This window comes from Gorilla gorilla, chromosome 14 (assembly GCF_029281585.2).
Source record: "Gorilla gorilla gorilla isolate KB3781 chromosome 14, NHGRI_mGorGor1-v2.1_pri, whole genome shotgun sequence".
Classification (NCBI taxonomy): Eukaryota; Metazoa; Chordata; class Mammalia; order Primates; family Hominidae; genus Gorilla; species Gorilla gorilla.
Window position 1 is genome coordinate 37,639,915 of NC_073238.2, and position 15,785 is coordinate 37,655,699.

The 15,785-nt window shown below is 37.3% G+C and overlaps 1 protein-coding gene across 6 annotated transcripts in view; it reads right to left on the bottom strand.

Annotated features, from left to right (window-relative positions):
• Positions 1 to 1,792: 1,792 nt before the first annotated feature.
• Positions 1,793 to 15,785, bottom strand: part of SACS (sacsin molecular chaperone) — a 103,838-nt gene continuing 89,845 nt past the window's right edge. For all 6 annotated transcript variants that reach the window (XM_063697189.1, XM_055359668.2, XM_004054249.4 and 3 more), the window contains one exon: positions 1,793 to 14,648. In XM_063697189.1, the coding sequence (XP_063553259.1) occupies positions 3,094 to 14,648 (11,555 nt within the window). In that variant the 3' untranslated portion in view covers positions 1,793 to 3,093. The remainder of the gene's footprint in view (positions 14,649 to 15,785) is intronic.

Below are 15,785 nucleotides of genomic sequence, written 5' to 3' on the forward strand. Positions count from 1 at the left end.
GACTTCCTAATAACTTCACAGCTGAATAAAACACAAACCACTCTGGTCACAGGCAGAACTAAAGGCTCCCAACTTCTATAACTGCTACATGAGGAGGATGGACAGATGCCTTCTCTGAAAGCAGTCAAATTCACATTAGAAGAGTCAAGCCATGTGTGTTGGGTTCCCCCCGCCAACCCCCACGAGGTCATCCAAAAACTTCAGTCTGTGCTCCTATGGGAAACAGGAATGAGGGTAGAAGCTCTTCTGAAAGAGCAGAATTTTGTGCACGATGGTTTTCAGATTGTGTCTGCTGATGCAGCTTTGTGTCCCCTTCAATTTGAAACATCGCCTCTTACTTGGCTTTAGCAGTCTTCTTCACATAGTAAATTCCACTTCAAATATGTTTCTATATGCTACTTTCTACCAGCACTATAAATGTCATCCTTGAGATCTACAAAACATTTAAACTACCAAAAATGTCAACTGGCACCAATGAAAGAAATAAATCCTACTCATCCCAAAATCAGACCTGCGAACAACTCAGACCTGTGAACAACTCCTCTTCATTCTGTTAAATACTATTTTAAGATTTTTCCCAAATCATTTTTGGGCTCTCGGCACTCCCTGCTCCGTTAACGAATTGTATGGTGCAAGTTTTTCACTTGTTTCCTCCCGGAGACTATGAACAATCGAGCCATCCCTCTGGGGATGCCCTGTCCCTGTCCCTGGAGCCTCTGCAGCAAAGACCCTGTTCACGAGTGCAGAAGCTGCTCCATCCCTTTCCTAGACCACATGCTACTCAGGAGCAGCTGATCCACACAGCAGTAGACAGCTTCCTCTTTTTAAAAGCAGCAAACTATGGAAGAGGGTGGAGGAAGCGTAAAATAACAAAATAGTTCAGGTCCAAAATTCCTTATCCTCAATTTCAGTATCTAAAAAGCTTGAAAAAGTGAAAATTTTCAAATAAGTCTGCTGTAAACTATTGGTGGCAAAAGCTGATTCAAATTACATAAGGCTATTGATCAGGTCTGTGTATTCAATTTACTGTGAACCCTCATAGCCTTAACTGCAGAAATACTAATGTGTTTGATTACAGGTACAGCCTGTCCTTGGTGGGAGCACTTCATTAAGAAGTTATGTATAATTGTATTAACTTTCTAAAATCAAATTATGAGGGGGTTTTTTTGCCTGGAAAAACACAAAACTCCAACTAGATCAACTATCAAGGCCAAATGAGGTTTTCTGTGTAAATTTTAATATTCAAAAGCAATAAAATCTAAATGCTGAATTGAAGCTTTGAAGTAGCAAGTACTTTAAATAAAGCTGAAGGCACAGAATTCAGGTAGCTCCAGAACAGAGAGCACTCTTAGCCCTCATCTGCCTAACTCTGAAGACTTGTGCCTCAACTATAAAGATGAAGAACTCGTATCTGTCAGTAATAAAGTGTGAATTAGTCCCAGACATGCAGCTGTCCCTGAGGCAATGGAAATATCAATTCAGCTCTACCTAGAGGAAAAAAATATTTAATGTATCTGTTTCCAAACACATATATACCATATATATCAGCTAATCTGATTCCCTAAAAAGGTGACATAAACTCAACTAAATCAATGAGCACCTAAACCTAGTATATAACAAGCACTTTATATTCTATTAATCCTAAAAATCTATAATTCCAGCATGAAAATATACAGGAAAATATTTTCCTAATATTTCCAATAAATACACACATACACACACATTAAAACTTAATATTAAGATGTTAAGTTTGATTTCCAACGAACTATTTCTCAGGAAACACCCATTATGATGCTTTCATATGTACATTTTCCTTTATTAAAAGTATGGCACTTTATATAACAGCAGAAATAATTACATGATTTCACATCCAGAAGCAATAAAATGTGGAGGTGCAAACATTCCTTATTCCCAATAAAAGTAAAAAAAGTTTCAACATGTTCTGTAAGCCCTTAATTGCATAAAGTATATTTGGCATCATTTACAGCCAGTACACTTATATAAACTAATTATCATTACCTTTTACATTCTGCAAAAGAAATATGTTAAAGTAAAGAAGCATGGCGAGACAAACATGAATTAAATGTCAGTTCTGATCATTCATGGGGAAATATAAGCCGATAATTATAAACTACTAGATAACACAATGATTTTAACAATTTTTGATGTTTTTAAAGTTAAAAAAACTCCACTACATGCCATATTGAAAGAAAAGGTTTTTTTTTTTTGAACTGCAGCACCTTTAGACAACAAGATTGCATCCTGTTCAACCACACTATATAAATTATAACATTTGTGGAAAATATGTACACACAAACATAAAGCAAGTGTTCTAACAGTTAATGTTGTCTTGGCAAGCAGTTTCCAGAAACAATACTAACATCTGGTAATAAGAACTGCCACCATTTTGAGTTTTCCGTTGCTATCTTCATCAAACAGGAAGCCTGTAAACATAAGATGTTAAAAAAAATTTAAATAAAGATGTAAAGTGCACTCAGTGCACTCTAAAAAGTACTACCTTCACACTCTTAGTCAAGTAATAGGATTAAAATACTCTACCATTTCTTAAATGCACTGAGTACAACATAAAATTACAACAAATTCATGATCAGAGCCAGCTGATAAGAAAATAACGCATCCAAGAGGATCCACTTAAAAAAATGACAAACTACAAAGACTTAATTCCCCTTATGTTTAAACCAATGATATGTCCAGTGTTTCATTAGCTCCTTCAAAAATACCATGTTAAAAACGTAAAATTAACTTCATCCTAACCAGAGACATACATAGACTCTTATCTAACAAACTGCTAAGCTTTGGTTATATAAAGTGCAGTTCAATGATGTATCATCCCAATCATTCAAATCCATCCAGCTATTTTGCAGCTCACCACCATCTTCAAAATAGTTTTCTTTTAGATTCAGTTAAGGTTTTCCGTTGGTATTCATGTTCATAACAACTCCAGAATTCTCCAAGAACAATCTGCAATGTGCTTAACAATTCCTAGCTAATTGGCAATGAAGCTTAATGAAGTACAGCAATTTATTCGTGCTACAACACATTCAAGATCTACCTTTTTTTCGTTAAATATCTTCACACTTTTTGTTGTATAAAATTTTCAAGTTTTATTATGATACAGGCAGTACATTCCATCACCCTCATAGCAACCTCAGAAGTGAACCTGTCATTTGGGATCTGAGGAAAGGGAAGCAAATCAGGGTATCTTGTTTTTAAACTGTCTACACCATAAGCTTCCAATGTGTGAACATCATTTGTCAGTCCTTCAAGTTGCTGACTATATTCCTCTATTTTCTGAGCAAGTGCAGTTGGTTTTACATCTTTATCAGACTTTCCCCTCACAGCATAGTCAGCTGCAATCAAAGCTAACTTGGTAGAAAGGTAACATTTAAAGCACACCCACTCATTGGCATTTTTATGAAGGTCATTCCTGGCAGCTGAGAAGTTTGCTCTGGCTTGTCTTAGCCATCTGCGTGCTTCCACTGGATTGCCAACCGACTTGAAAGTGGGAGGAACAAAGAACCTTTGAGAGTAAGTCTGTCCGGCTGAAGGGGGGCATTTTTCTTTGTTCTGTTGCTGTCTTTCAGATTTATGGCTCGTTGCTTCTTGATTCCATGAAGTATAGAATCTCTGAAATGAGTATTTGTCTGACTGAAATCGGGATGCTGAGGTTGAAAATGTTCGTCTGGAGGCCCTGTCTGCATTTTGATCTAGAAAAGCCTGTTTTTCTAATCTGTTGATTTCATTCTGCAAATGTTTAAAAACTTCATTGGCAATGTCATGGTTCTCTGGATTTTTGTCAGGATGCCATTTCAAATACAACCGCCTAATAATCTTTTTTCGTTCCGATTCTGGAAGCTTCCATGCTTGCTCCACCACAGATGTCACTTCTTTTAAGATTTCTGGTAAAGAATTAACCTTAAGCTTTTTGGGGGACTGATGTTTGGAAGAAGTCTTGTGGCTCTCTCTACCAGAGAAAAGAGGAGGAATGCTTCTCAGGCCAGGGGCGAGGAACTCAGTGGGGCTGGTTGGTGTAGAAGGAGCACTGTCCCTGCTTTGAGAGCTTTCCTCAGGTCTTGAAAACTTATACAGATCAAGAGAGCTAACTATTTTATATTCACTATAACCAATATCTATCTGATATATCTTTCCTAGAAAACTAGAATTGTCAGCATCTTCTCTTTCAACTTCTTGTACAATAATTGCATATGTGTATGTTGGCTGGTATGATCCATAGATATCACCACCTTCAGCATCAACAAGGTACCCAACATATTCTCCCGGGTAAAAAACATTCATTGGGTCCATAAGCAGAGTGTAATGAATTTCAGCAGGAATTGGTGTGCCAGGCATTGGAAGTTCCAGTTTTGATGGCTCCGAAGAGTCATATTTCACTCCTAAACTGTCAAGTTTCTCACCAATCCTGTAAATATCATTGCATCCTAGCATAGCAATTAAATATGAAGTGTCAGAAATCAAATTGTCAGTTGCTGATTTAAGAGTCATTGCCAATGCTAACAGGAAATTAATGTCTTTACTGTCTGAATGTTGAATGTAGAGCAAGATGACTGCATTACCAAACCGCTTCAAAAAAGCAAAAGTTTCACTTCTGCTGTGGGGAATAGGATTAAAACCTTTAACTCTTAATGTTGTTTGAAGCTTTTCAAAGCAGGATACTTTCAATCCTTCTCTTAGGGCTTTGCAAAGTCTTATGGCTTTTTCTTCATTGGCCAGAAAAGCATTATCATTTTCATGCTTCATAATTCTAATCAGTCCTGTAATGAACTGTTCAGAAGACAAGAGTAACTGCAATCTTCCTTGAAGAGAACACAACGCTCCAAACTGACAAACTTTGGGAGTCTCTTCATCTAATTGTTCTTCAAGTATACTGCTCAATAATCGAGGTCTAAGTTTTTGAGGAAAGAGCATTATCAACTTAGTGTGAAATCCATGGTCTTTCCCTAAGTAGCACTGGCTGAGATCAACTAACATTTGCACACCAATATTCCCCTGGATTCTACTTTTATAATGTGGCGCATCGTCAAACACTAAGATGCTTGACTTTACCAATCTACCATCCTGGCTTGGGAGGTAAAGCGCAAGGTCTCGTACATTCTCGAGATCACTCCTCACCTTGACTGAATCATTCTGTAGACTCCTGAACAGACCAGAAACTACTCTCTTAACTGTACGCATTTCATTAGGATCTAATTGTTTGCCCTCAGAATTTTTAAATATGCGGCTCAACACTTCAACATATTGCTTAGTTGAAATAATATCTTCAGTACCTAAGTGTTTGAACAACTGGTGAAATGTGCCAAGTTCTAAAGGTAGCTTGTACAAATAAGGTTTAAAATCAGATTCATATTCTAGGTTTATGACTACCTCCTCAGGCTTCAGAAGTTTCCAACCATCTTCTACCATCACAAAAGCAACCCCTCGCAACTGAAAACGAAATTCCCTTTTTTCTGCACTGAGGAATTCATATATGCTCCTTAAGACTTTTGCTCTAGTTTTTACCATTTCTTCATCCAAAGTCGTTATGTTGCATATGTTTCTGCAGTTATTGATTACCTTATCAAGAGGAGGATCCAGGTTAACATTAAGCATATTTAAAACTTGTTCAAGCTGTTCTTGTGGACCAAGGTCACTACCTTCTTGTTCTTTAATGCTTAAAGGTGTAGCTTTCTCTGGAAGAATAGGGCAGGATGTCCATAACAGCTGGAGTACATCACATTGCTTGAATTTTGGATTTACCTGTGCTCCATTGAACTTTATAAGAGGAAGTGTTCCATTTACCTCTTGATATTGAGGATGAAATCTAATGAATTCCGCGGGGGCCCGCTCAGGACATAAGAATGGTATTAAAGATAGTTCTTTCAGAAAATTTCCAGATAACAAATCCATTCGTTCTTGGAATATATGATGCAGAAGGATATCAACTGTATTTTGCAATGTTTCTTTGGACCAGTTTTCTGTATTAGCCCTCACACTGATTTCCTTAGCAAACTGTAACAACTGCTGCTGAGAAAGTATGTATTTTAGTCCAATATTTCTTAAGAATTCCACCCAGGATGTCATAAATGTAACATGATTTTTGGGTTTTATAAGTTGTTCCAATTTCTTAAAGAAATCATTAGGAATAAACAATTTTTCAGGAAGCATAACTTCAAAAACTCTCACAGTTCTATCATAGAAATGCTTTGCTTGCTTTAGTCTACTGTTAGCATCATGGATTATCAATAAACTTTCCAGTTTTTCAAAAAGTTGTTCCTTAATCTCTGATAATTCCTCAGCACTTGATAATCTATTCTTAAGGTAGATCAAGTGCTCTAATTTTGCATCATAAGAGAGATTTTCAATTTTTGGTAAGAGGTGTTTCAAATATACCTCAAGATCATCTACAGGTACACAACCAATCACCTCATATAGTTCTTTTAAGTGTATTTTTTCTTCAAGAAATGCACATGATGATGATTGTGTCCATTTCTCCACTTCAGCTGAAGGGATACTTTTTGTAAGTACGTAGCATGTTCCAAATTTTCCAATGCTCACATAGCGGCCACTGATGGATTTATAGCACGGAAGTGACTTTAGAATTTTTATATCATCTTGGGACATCAAATGATTCAAATTGCAGTTGAAATACATCAAAAGTGCCTCAAAATCATTTTCTACTAATTTTTCTGCTCTAAATGTTGAAGTTTGGACCATATAATGTAGAGCCTTCAAGATGCTTGTGGGGCTCTCTATATTTGCTGTGTGACATGACAACAGAGGAACAAATGCACTGTCTTTGGAACAGATTTTGTTCAAAGCAAGCTGAATACAGCCAGCTTTCATTAGAGCATGAAAAACTTTATCACTCTGGGCATTTGGAAAAACTGCAATGTGCATAAGGCTGAGAGGAAGCAGAACATCTCCTTCAGGAACCACAAGCTGGTTGGCTGAAACAGTAAACTTTGTTCCTGGAAGCAATGCCCAGTCTTTTAGAGTATCAACAACAATGTCAAATGTTGGTTTTGTTTCTTCCTGATCTTCTTTCACACTTACAGATTCACTAATAAAATGCCATGCATTCTTAAGCCAAGACTCACTTGCAAAATTGTCTTTCCACTTTGTGCAACTTTTGGTCTTATATTCTCGAGGCAACACAGAGGATAACAAATCAGCAAAGCTGGAAATGTCAAACACTTTTGCAACTTTACAGTTCAATAAAATATTACTATATTTCAAATATAATGTATTCATAAACAAGTCTTTGCGGGATGGAATCAATTCATGATATGTTGTGAGAAACTTGGGTCGTTTTGCATCAAAAGTTTGCAAAACACTGTCCAGTGTGATGAGAAGGGGCAATCCCTCAACTTCAATCTCATTTTCTTCTGCATCTTTAAAACAATAATCAACTAAAAGTTTTAAACTATGAAAAAGTTTTAGATTAGTCTGCTGCAGACGACAAGGCAGCTTCCCAATATGGCAATTAGTGTCAGGAGAGGAAAATGTCATTAAAAAAGATCTGATATCAGCAGGGGTCACATAACTAACAGGAATATCTGCATCTATAAGACAGTGGTAAAGATTAGCAGTTTCATCACAGTTATAAACCAAGTTGAAACCAATTTCTAAAAGGAGATGTTTCAGCCTATAGACATTCTCTGCTACTGTTTTGCGTGTGGTGATATTATAATCTGCATTTTTAAGGTGTTGTAATTCATCCTGTAGTAAATTGTCAAAAAATGGTCTAGTTTTATTTGAAGTAGACATATTGATCCAAGTAATTATAACTGCAGAGTGCAAGTCAGAGCCATCAATATTTGGAGCCCGCACAACAGGTAAAAGACGTTTCATGTCTTCGTGAATGCAATTGTAAAGTGCTTTCACTAGACAATATAAATCTGGCTGTAGATCAAGACGGTTAACTGGGAAAAACGATAAAAATTTCTTTAAAGTGTCCTTTACAACATGAATAGGGGTGTTCTGTAACACTGATAATGTTGGATCAGAACCAGGGAAATACCGTTTTTTTAACTGTATTAGCAATTCAACATATGCAGGAGCTATTAATGCTGTCATTAAACTGTTATTCCAGTCACTTCGAACACCAACTCCATTATCATCACGCCACAGGTTCCTTCTGGCTGAATCCAGTGCAAAGTGGCCATTCACATGAAATGGCAGCCCAGTCTCCAAAGAAAGAGGCAAAAAACAGAAGGCCCTATGGGGTTTTTTATAGTTGTGAGTAATGCAGGCAGCTACTCCACCACGTGGGAAAAGAGTAATATCTTGGTTCTTGTGAGCTGATATGACACTCTTAGATACTTTCTCCATACTTGAAAAGCCTGATCTATTACAAATTAGCCACGTAGTAAGATTTCCTTCAGAGTCCTCAGTATCCATAGTATAGGTTATTTGTTGAACTGGTATGTCTTTGAGCTGCCTCTTTTTAGTAACACTATCAATTACAGATGCATGAAATTGTTTCCTTTTCAATCTGTCTCCATCTGTGATTTTGCCCTTTACTGAATACAGCACATTTAGAGCTCCAGTACTCTTATCTATTTCACAAATAGAAATTTTTTCCATGTGATTAAGAAACATTAGAAGTTCTGCCCCATCTGAGCGCAGTTTGTCCAAAAGATTCTGGACCATTCTGTCTGATGCTGGAACGGACGAAATTTCCGAAACTTTTGCCATTTCTGAATTACGAAGAGGAAATCTGAACATTGTGCAATTATCCAGTTTAAAATGGGTTCCCAGATAAAGATCCAGAACATCTGAGAACTGTGTCCTAAAATCTGCATCCAAATCTCTAAACATGCGTCCGGGACTAATGGATGTGGCCCCTGGTGCATATCTGGCATGAGGATCAAAAATACACAGGATGTCATTGCCAGAAATAAAAGATGGGCAGTCTGTGATATGATACACAGAATTGAATCCTATTCCATACTGTCCAGTTTTATAAGGATTTCCCTCTTTCGTGCCTTTTCCAAGATTCTGAATTCCTCTAACATCATCTTCTGTAAATGGCTGGTTGTTGTACACACAAAGTGCTGGCCCTTGCAATGGGGCCCACTTATCATCAAATATTCTATCAACTGGATGCTGTCTAGGATCAAACACAAAACAGATTTCTGTCGCCTTTGCATCATCAGCATTTTGAAGAAGCTCTTTCAACATTTCCTTTTCAGAAGGATATGCATTAAGGATGCTCTTAATTCTGCTGGTCAATTTTTCTTTCTGCCCAAATTCTGTGCCAAGTGTTGTAAAACAGACATTGGATGCATATCTTTCTAAGGCTTTGTGTCGCTTTGGGACTGCTCCTAGTTTTACTGCTACTTCCCTGGGTATGTCAGCATGACAATATTTTACAGTGGTATCCTTTACTTTTATCCAAGGGCAATCATTGTAGCATAACGATTTAGCAGGGAGAAGCATAAGATTAGTATCTGGCAATAATATCTTGCCATAATTTTTCTCACAAAATTCTTGTTTCTTTTCTCTAATGAGACTCCATATTCCTTCACTGATTATTCGTCGGCAAAGCTGAAAATTCTCTTCTGTTATTTGCTTTGTTCCTCTTTCTTGATCAATAGATTCCAAAACAAGAGCAAAATCTTCAACAGTGAATGACTGCCTCACACCCACGGTTTCAAAAAGTTCGCGGAAATTATTTTTATATTTATTAGGCAACTGATAAAGGTATGGTGCCGCCTCAAAATTTAAATGAAAAGAAACCTTTTCTGAGTCAACATATGCATTCTCAACTAGAATGAAGCTAAAGGGTTTTAACTTATCAATAATTGACATCTTAGTGATTTCATTTTGCATCAAGGCTTCATGAAGGTATTTGTAGCAAGCATTGGTGATATTCTCCTGGTACAGTGTAATTCCATCATCAACTGATTTTGCTACTTCTTTCAATTGGTTTATAACCAGATCAACTGTTGGCTTCTTGAGTAATCCCAAAAACTCTTTAACAGCCAATGACACTGAACCACAACCTCTAAAAGAATGGGAATTTTCATTTAGAATTGGTTGCAAAAGACAAACTATATCTTGATGTTCAGCTGTATAAAGGTCAGTTGCTGCAAACATGGTTTCAGGCTTAAAACTGTTGCCTTTCCAGTCCAAAGAAAAACCTGCTGGTTTTGTCAGAAATGGAAGGAAGGGGATTGTTTGATATTTTGCAGCAAAATCCTTTGCTCTAGGATCCCTTATTTTTAGTTTCTCATCAATAAGACTCAATAAGATACTACTTCTTAGGCATGCAGCAACATGATCACTTTTATTAATTTCAGCTACTGACACTGCACGTTCTAGCATGTCATCCCATAAAATATCATCTTTTGCCATACCTAACTGAACTAGTTTAATCAAAATAATAGGATTGAGATAATCCTGAGTAGAACCATAAGGGAATCTTCCATCTTTAATATCAAATAACTTTGCAACTCGTCCTTCGGGGTGGATCAATCTTGATGGCAAAACCAAAGGATGCCCCTCCAAGGAACAAGGAATACATGGAGTAACACGAAGAATTCCCGAGAACTCATCAACTTTTTCATTTAGAACAAAGATCATTAAAGGATCTCTAAGTTCTGCTTCAATTTCTTGAATATTTGGAAAAAACACTTCAGAAAAAAACTGTTTCTCTGAAAATGTGTTTTCAAGTAGTATCTGTTTGCAGCCAGCTTCTTCAAATCCTAATTTTACCGAAGAAGGAAGTTCAACAGCACAAAGGTTTTTGGACCCAGTCTTCTTGAGGTATTTCAAAAATATCTTGAAGGCTGCTGAACCAACATCTCTTCTTTTAAGTATAGAGTCATCTAGAAATCTTACGTTCTTCATGGAAACCCAAGTAGATCCATCAGAGAAGACTTTGGTCAGTTCTTTCCCTTTTCCATGAGCTATATCTTCATAAAATCCTTGGCAAATTACAGAAAAATCATCATGAACTAAATCAGGATCGGGCCATACTGCATAGTAAGTATAATCCATTAGCTCCCCACTAGTGGCCAGGTCCCGTAAGACACTCAGTGCCTGTAAGTAAGCTTTCACAATAACATGTCTCATGAACGTGGTATTCCATCGTCCTTTTGTATCTGTTTTCCAGATTTCTTTCCTATTTGATGTAACAGCAAAGCACCCATTGATATGAACTGGCAAGCCTGTTTTTATTCGTAAAGGTAAATAGCAAAACACCTCTCCAGTGTGTGGTTTCACTGTCCACTTCTGGTCCTGGATTTCTGACAGCTGAACTCCTACTGCCCCACATGGAACCAGTCCTAGTCTTCTTCCACTCTCACTCAGGGAAAACTTCAGAGCCTCTCCTGTGTCCATGCAAGTACACAGAAGCCACGTGGTACACTCTACTGTTTTCTGTGACAACTCATCTGATGGCTTTTTTGATTGGCCAAACTTAGCCATTTCAAAGAGAGCAGCTGGGTCATCATCTGGACCTCTAAAAAGTGGCGACTGTAAATCAGCAATCCTTCTGAACACATGGTGAAATTCTTCCACTGTGATCTGAAGAATGCAAGATGACTTTGGTTCATCACTGGGAAGCTTTTTATTACTGCTGCTGCAAGTCTTCATGAGCTTAGCAGCCTCTTTTAAAACACTTAAGACAGGTGTGTTCAATGCTTTGGAAGAACAGGATTTTTTTTTAATTATTACTGTATCTTGTGCTAAACTGGGGTTGGTTTCCTCAATTTTCAAGTACTTCAAATACATTGACTTTACACTCTGAGTGAAAATGATAAGCCTGTGTCCACAGAGACTAAATTCATCCACAAGAGAATAAATATCTGCTGTATTGTAGCAGGTACTACTAACTTCACTCACTTTTGCTTCCTGTTGAGTTCTAAAGGACAGTCGGAAAAGAGTTCCATTATAGCTGTAAGGTGCTTCTACAGTCAAAGGTAACTGACAGCCAAATACATCTATAAATGGTTTGAACTGATTAGGAAATTTTCTAAGTCTTTTCTGTTGTTTACTCCAATTAATTTTGATCCCAGGATTGGATTTGTCTTTAATGTGTTTACTGATATGATTTATGTTTGGATCAAACATTATCATGAATTCCCGACTCATAATGATGGGAATGTCAGTGATATGGTACACAGAATTAAATCCAAGACCAAATTTTCCAACTTTGTCAACTTCTCCCCTTTTTAAAGATTCTCCTAACCTAGTTATGTTCACAAAATCTGAATCTGAGAATTGAGAATTGTTGAATGACCACAAAGCAGGTCCATGACAAGCTGCCATCCCTGGGTCTAGGAGATTCTCTCTTATGTCCATATTTCTTCTCATATCAATCAAGAAACTGCATTCTGTTGCATTTGCATCATCAGCGTTTTGAAGTAGTTCTTTAAAAATATCTGACACTGAAGGGTATTCTTCCAGAATATTTTTAATTCTTACAGTAAGTGGCTCTCTTTGTCCTGACTGCTCAAATCCCATGTTTTCAGGATTTATCAGTCTTGTACTAAGGCATGGAACTTTTAGCCATTCTGCAGTTTTCATGGGTATGTCCTCATGCACCAAAATGATTGGTTCCACAGAATCTTCAAGTAAGTCATTAAGGTCATCAACTTTAATGTCACAATAACAGCATTCGTGAATTGGCTTCATGATAAGTTTAGAAGGATTTTTGCTATGATGTATAGGAACTGGTGTGTTGGGGCTTGCTGGAATCTGATTGCTATACAGCCATCTGATAATATTCAACATAAGATGAAGATTTTGTTTGCTTTCTTGTTCACTGAGATCTTGGTCACTTTTGAGATATATCTTCTGAATAACCATGGAAATATGATCTGATGTCAACTCCTCTATTGAACCACAGACCTTAAATAGTTGGTGGAATTTTGCCATGGTTTTAGGTACATTATGCAAATAAGGCTGAAGGTCAAGATCATGGATTGGTTTAATCACAGCCTGGGTAAGTGGACAAAACTTTTTGCCAGTCCAAACCCATGGAAATTTTAAGGCTCTAAAAGAATCTTTCCCTTCATTTAGATGATCATGCATGAATCCGTAAATTTCAAGCAAAATATGCTGGAATTGATAGTAGTCTTCATCACTAAAGGTTTTTGAAGAATACCAATCAACAACAATTTTAAAGTGTTTTAAGACAGCACTAATGCTAGGTTTTGTGAAGATGCCTAATGCTTTTTCCAGGTTTACATGGATACTTTCAACAAGAGGAAGTGAGGAGCCAATGAGAATTGCATGGCCTACATCACACATATCTGGTGGTGCACAGAGATTACAGAGATCTCCTTTCCAGACCAAAGAGCCTGGATAATTCGGAGGCCTTTCCTTGCAGGCTGGAACCCATTTTATTTTCTTCAATGTCATCTTTCCTTCAGATGATTGCAACAGTGTGTGATTCTTATTTAAAACCAGTAAGAGGGTTTTGGCTTTCTTCAGAAGAACATCTTGATCAGGACAAGCACCGACCTGTAAGGCTTCAATTTTTTTTGCCACTTGCACAACATCCTTTTCTTTGAGACTGGCTTCGTTTTTTAAACCAATCTGTCTTAAGGAGTGAAGAATATCTGGTGAGGTAAAAACTGAGGGTGGGAAATAGGTTCCTTCTTCATTACAAAAGAGATCCTTTAGTACTTCTATATCAGGGTCAAAGAGTTCACCAGCTGATACCATCTGTTCCTGTGATATCTGGATGAATTTTAATGGTGTTAACCACTCAAGCACATTTGGATTCTCATTTTTAAGAGAAGATAGATTCTCAAGGACCCATAACATAAGCTGTGTTACCTCTTCATGTGAATAAAATGCATTTTCAATATCTTTTAAAACAAGCTTTAAGCAGCTAGTGGTCTTTAACTGTTCTATTTTCAACATGTTTGCCAGACGAATAGTAGCTTCATCACTACTGTCTATTACTGAAATAGAAAGTCGCAGATCTGCTGGGAGTTTGGCAGTATGGTGTAAGACTTTACAACCTTTCAATTTTGTATAAGAGGAAATTCCCTGATCAGAAGAATGGTTAATGCGCTTGAATATTGCCAATTCTTGAATAATTCTTTTCTCTTTCTCACTGCTATCGGTTAAACTAGCCAAGAACTTCCTCAGGGCATCTTTGTGTGTTGGAAGTAGCGAAGTTATTTGATTACACAATTTCTGCAATGGCATCTTCTCCATTATCTGCAAAACAGCACTTGGTAATGGTGAATGAATATATTTTTTAATAAGCGGATGTTGTATAGATGCATCTAATTTTTTAAGGACAAACCCTCCAAGTTTTTGTACAATGTCTGCTAAAAATTCTGGAAGCTGTGCTTCAGATTCATCGTCTAAAATGACTAACGATGGAATCCTGAGTCTAATGAGTTCCACACATGTCTGACCTTCCTCTAGTATAGTTCTGGGGATAAGTGGCATCTCATCAAATAAAGTCAAATCCTCTGAAAAATGTATATAAAGATTTTTCCAAACCATCTTAAGCCATGAAACAGATGGGTGATTTCTGTCTTCATCAAATGGATACCATTGAACAATCAATTCTCTGCCAGGCCAGAATGTATTCATTACTTCCTTGATAAGACGTGCAAATCGTTCTGGATTTAGAAGCTGCAGCTGAGTACATGGTCTTCCTGTAAATCATACACAGAAATGTCACAAATACATATAATTCTACTACAACAGCTTTCTATTCTCACAAATAACAGTACTGGAAGGTTCTTTTTTTTTTTTTTTTTTTTGACGGAGTCTTGCTCTGTCACCCAGGCTGGAGTGCAGTAGCACAATCTCGGCTCACTGCAAGCTCCGCCTCCCGGGTTCACGCCATTCTCCTGCCTCAGCCTCCCGAGTAGCTGGGACTACAAGGGCCCGCCACTACATCCAGTTAATTTTTTTTGTGTTTTTAGTAGAGACGGGGTTTCACCATGTTAGCCAGGATGGTCTCAATCTCCTGACCTCGTGACCCACCCGCCTTGGCCTCCCAAAGTGCTGGCATTACAGGCATGAGCCACCACGCCCGGCCAGTACTGGAAAATTTTCTAAGAGTTGGAAGTACATGTAAAAATTCAGCAAAACTGGGCTAAAATAATTTTTAAATAATAGTGATAGAAAATCTATATATAAATCCATATTTACAATAACCTGTGACAAAAATAATTCTGCCTGGAAAATGCTTATTTGAAATAAATATACAAAATGCATTTAAATATGTTTTTTAAAGTATCCTATAATGTTCTGCAAATGAAATCAACATGGAAAACAATGTTTAGCGCTTATTTGCCCACAAATAAAAACACCAAGGAAAAATGCAGATAAAATTTATATAAGAATCTTTTTATTTAAAGGTAAAAATTGATACACAACCCCAATAAAGGCTGAGTATCCCTTATCTGAATGCTTGTGACCAGAAGTGTTTTGCATTTCGGACTCTTTTGGACTTTGGAATATTTACATTGTACTTACCAGTTGAGCATTCCAAATCCAAAAAATCTGAAATCCAAAATGCTCCAATGAGCATTTCTTTTGAGTGTCATGTAGATACTTGTTTCAGATTTTGGAACATTTGGGGTTTCAGATTTTTGGGTTAGGGACACCCAACCTGTATGAAGGATGTTTTGTGTTAACTTCAAGTTTCCAGGAGCCACACAGCTGCATGACCTACAGAGAAGGTCATGAAGTCAGCGCACAGAGACTGGAGTCTCAGTTGCAGCTGACCAGCGCTTTCTGAAGCTGAGGCAGCAATGAGACTTACATGGTTTCCTTTCAACAAC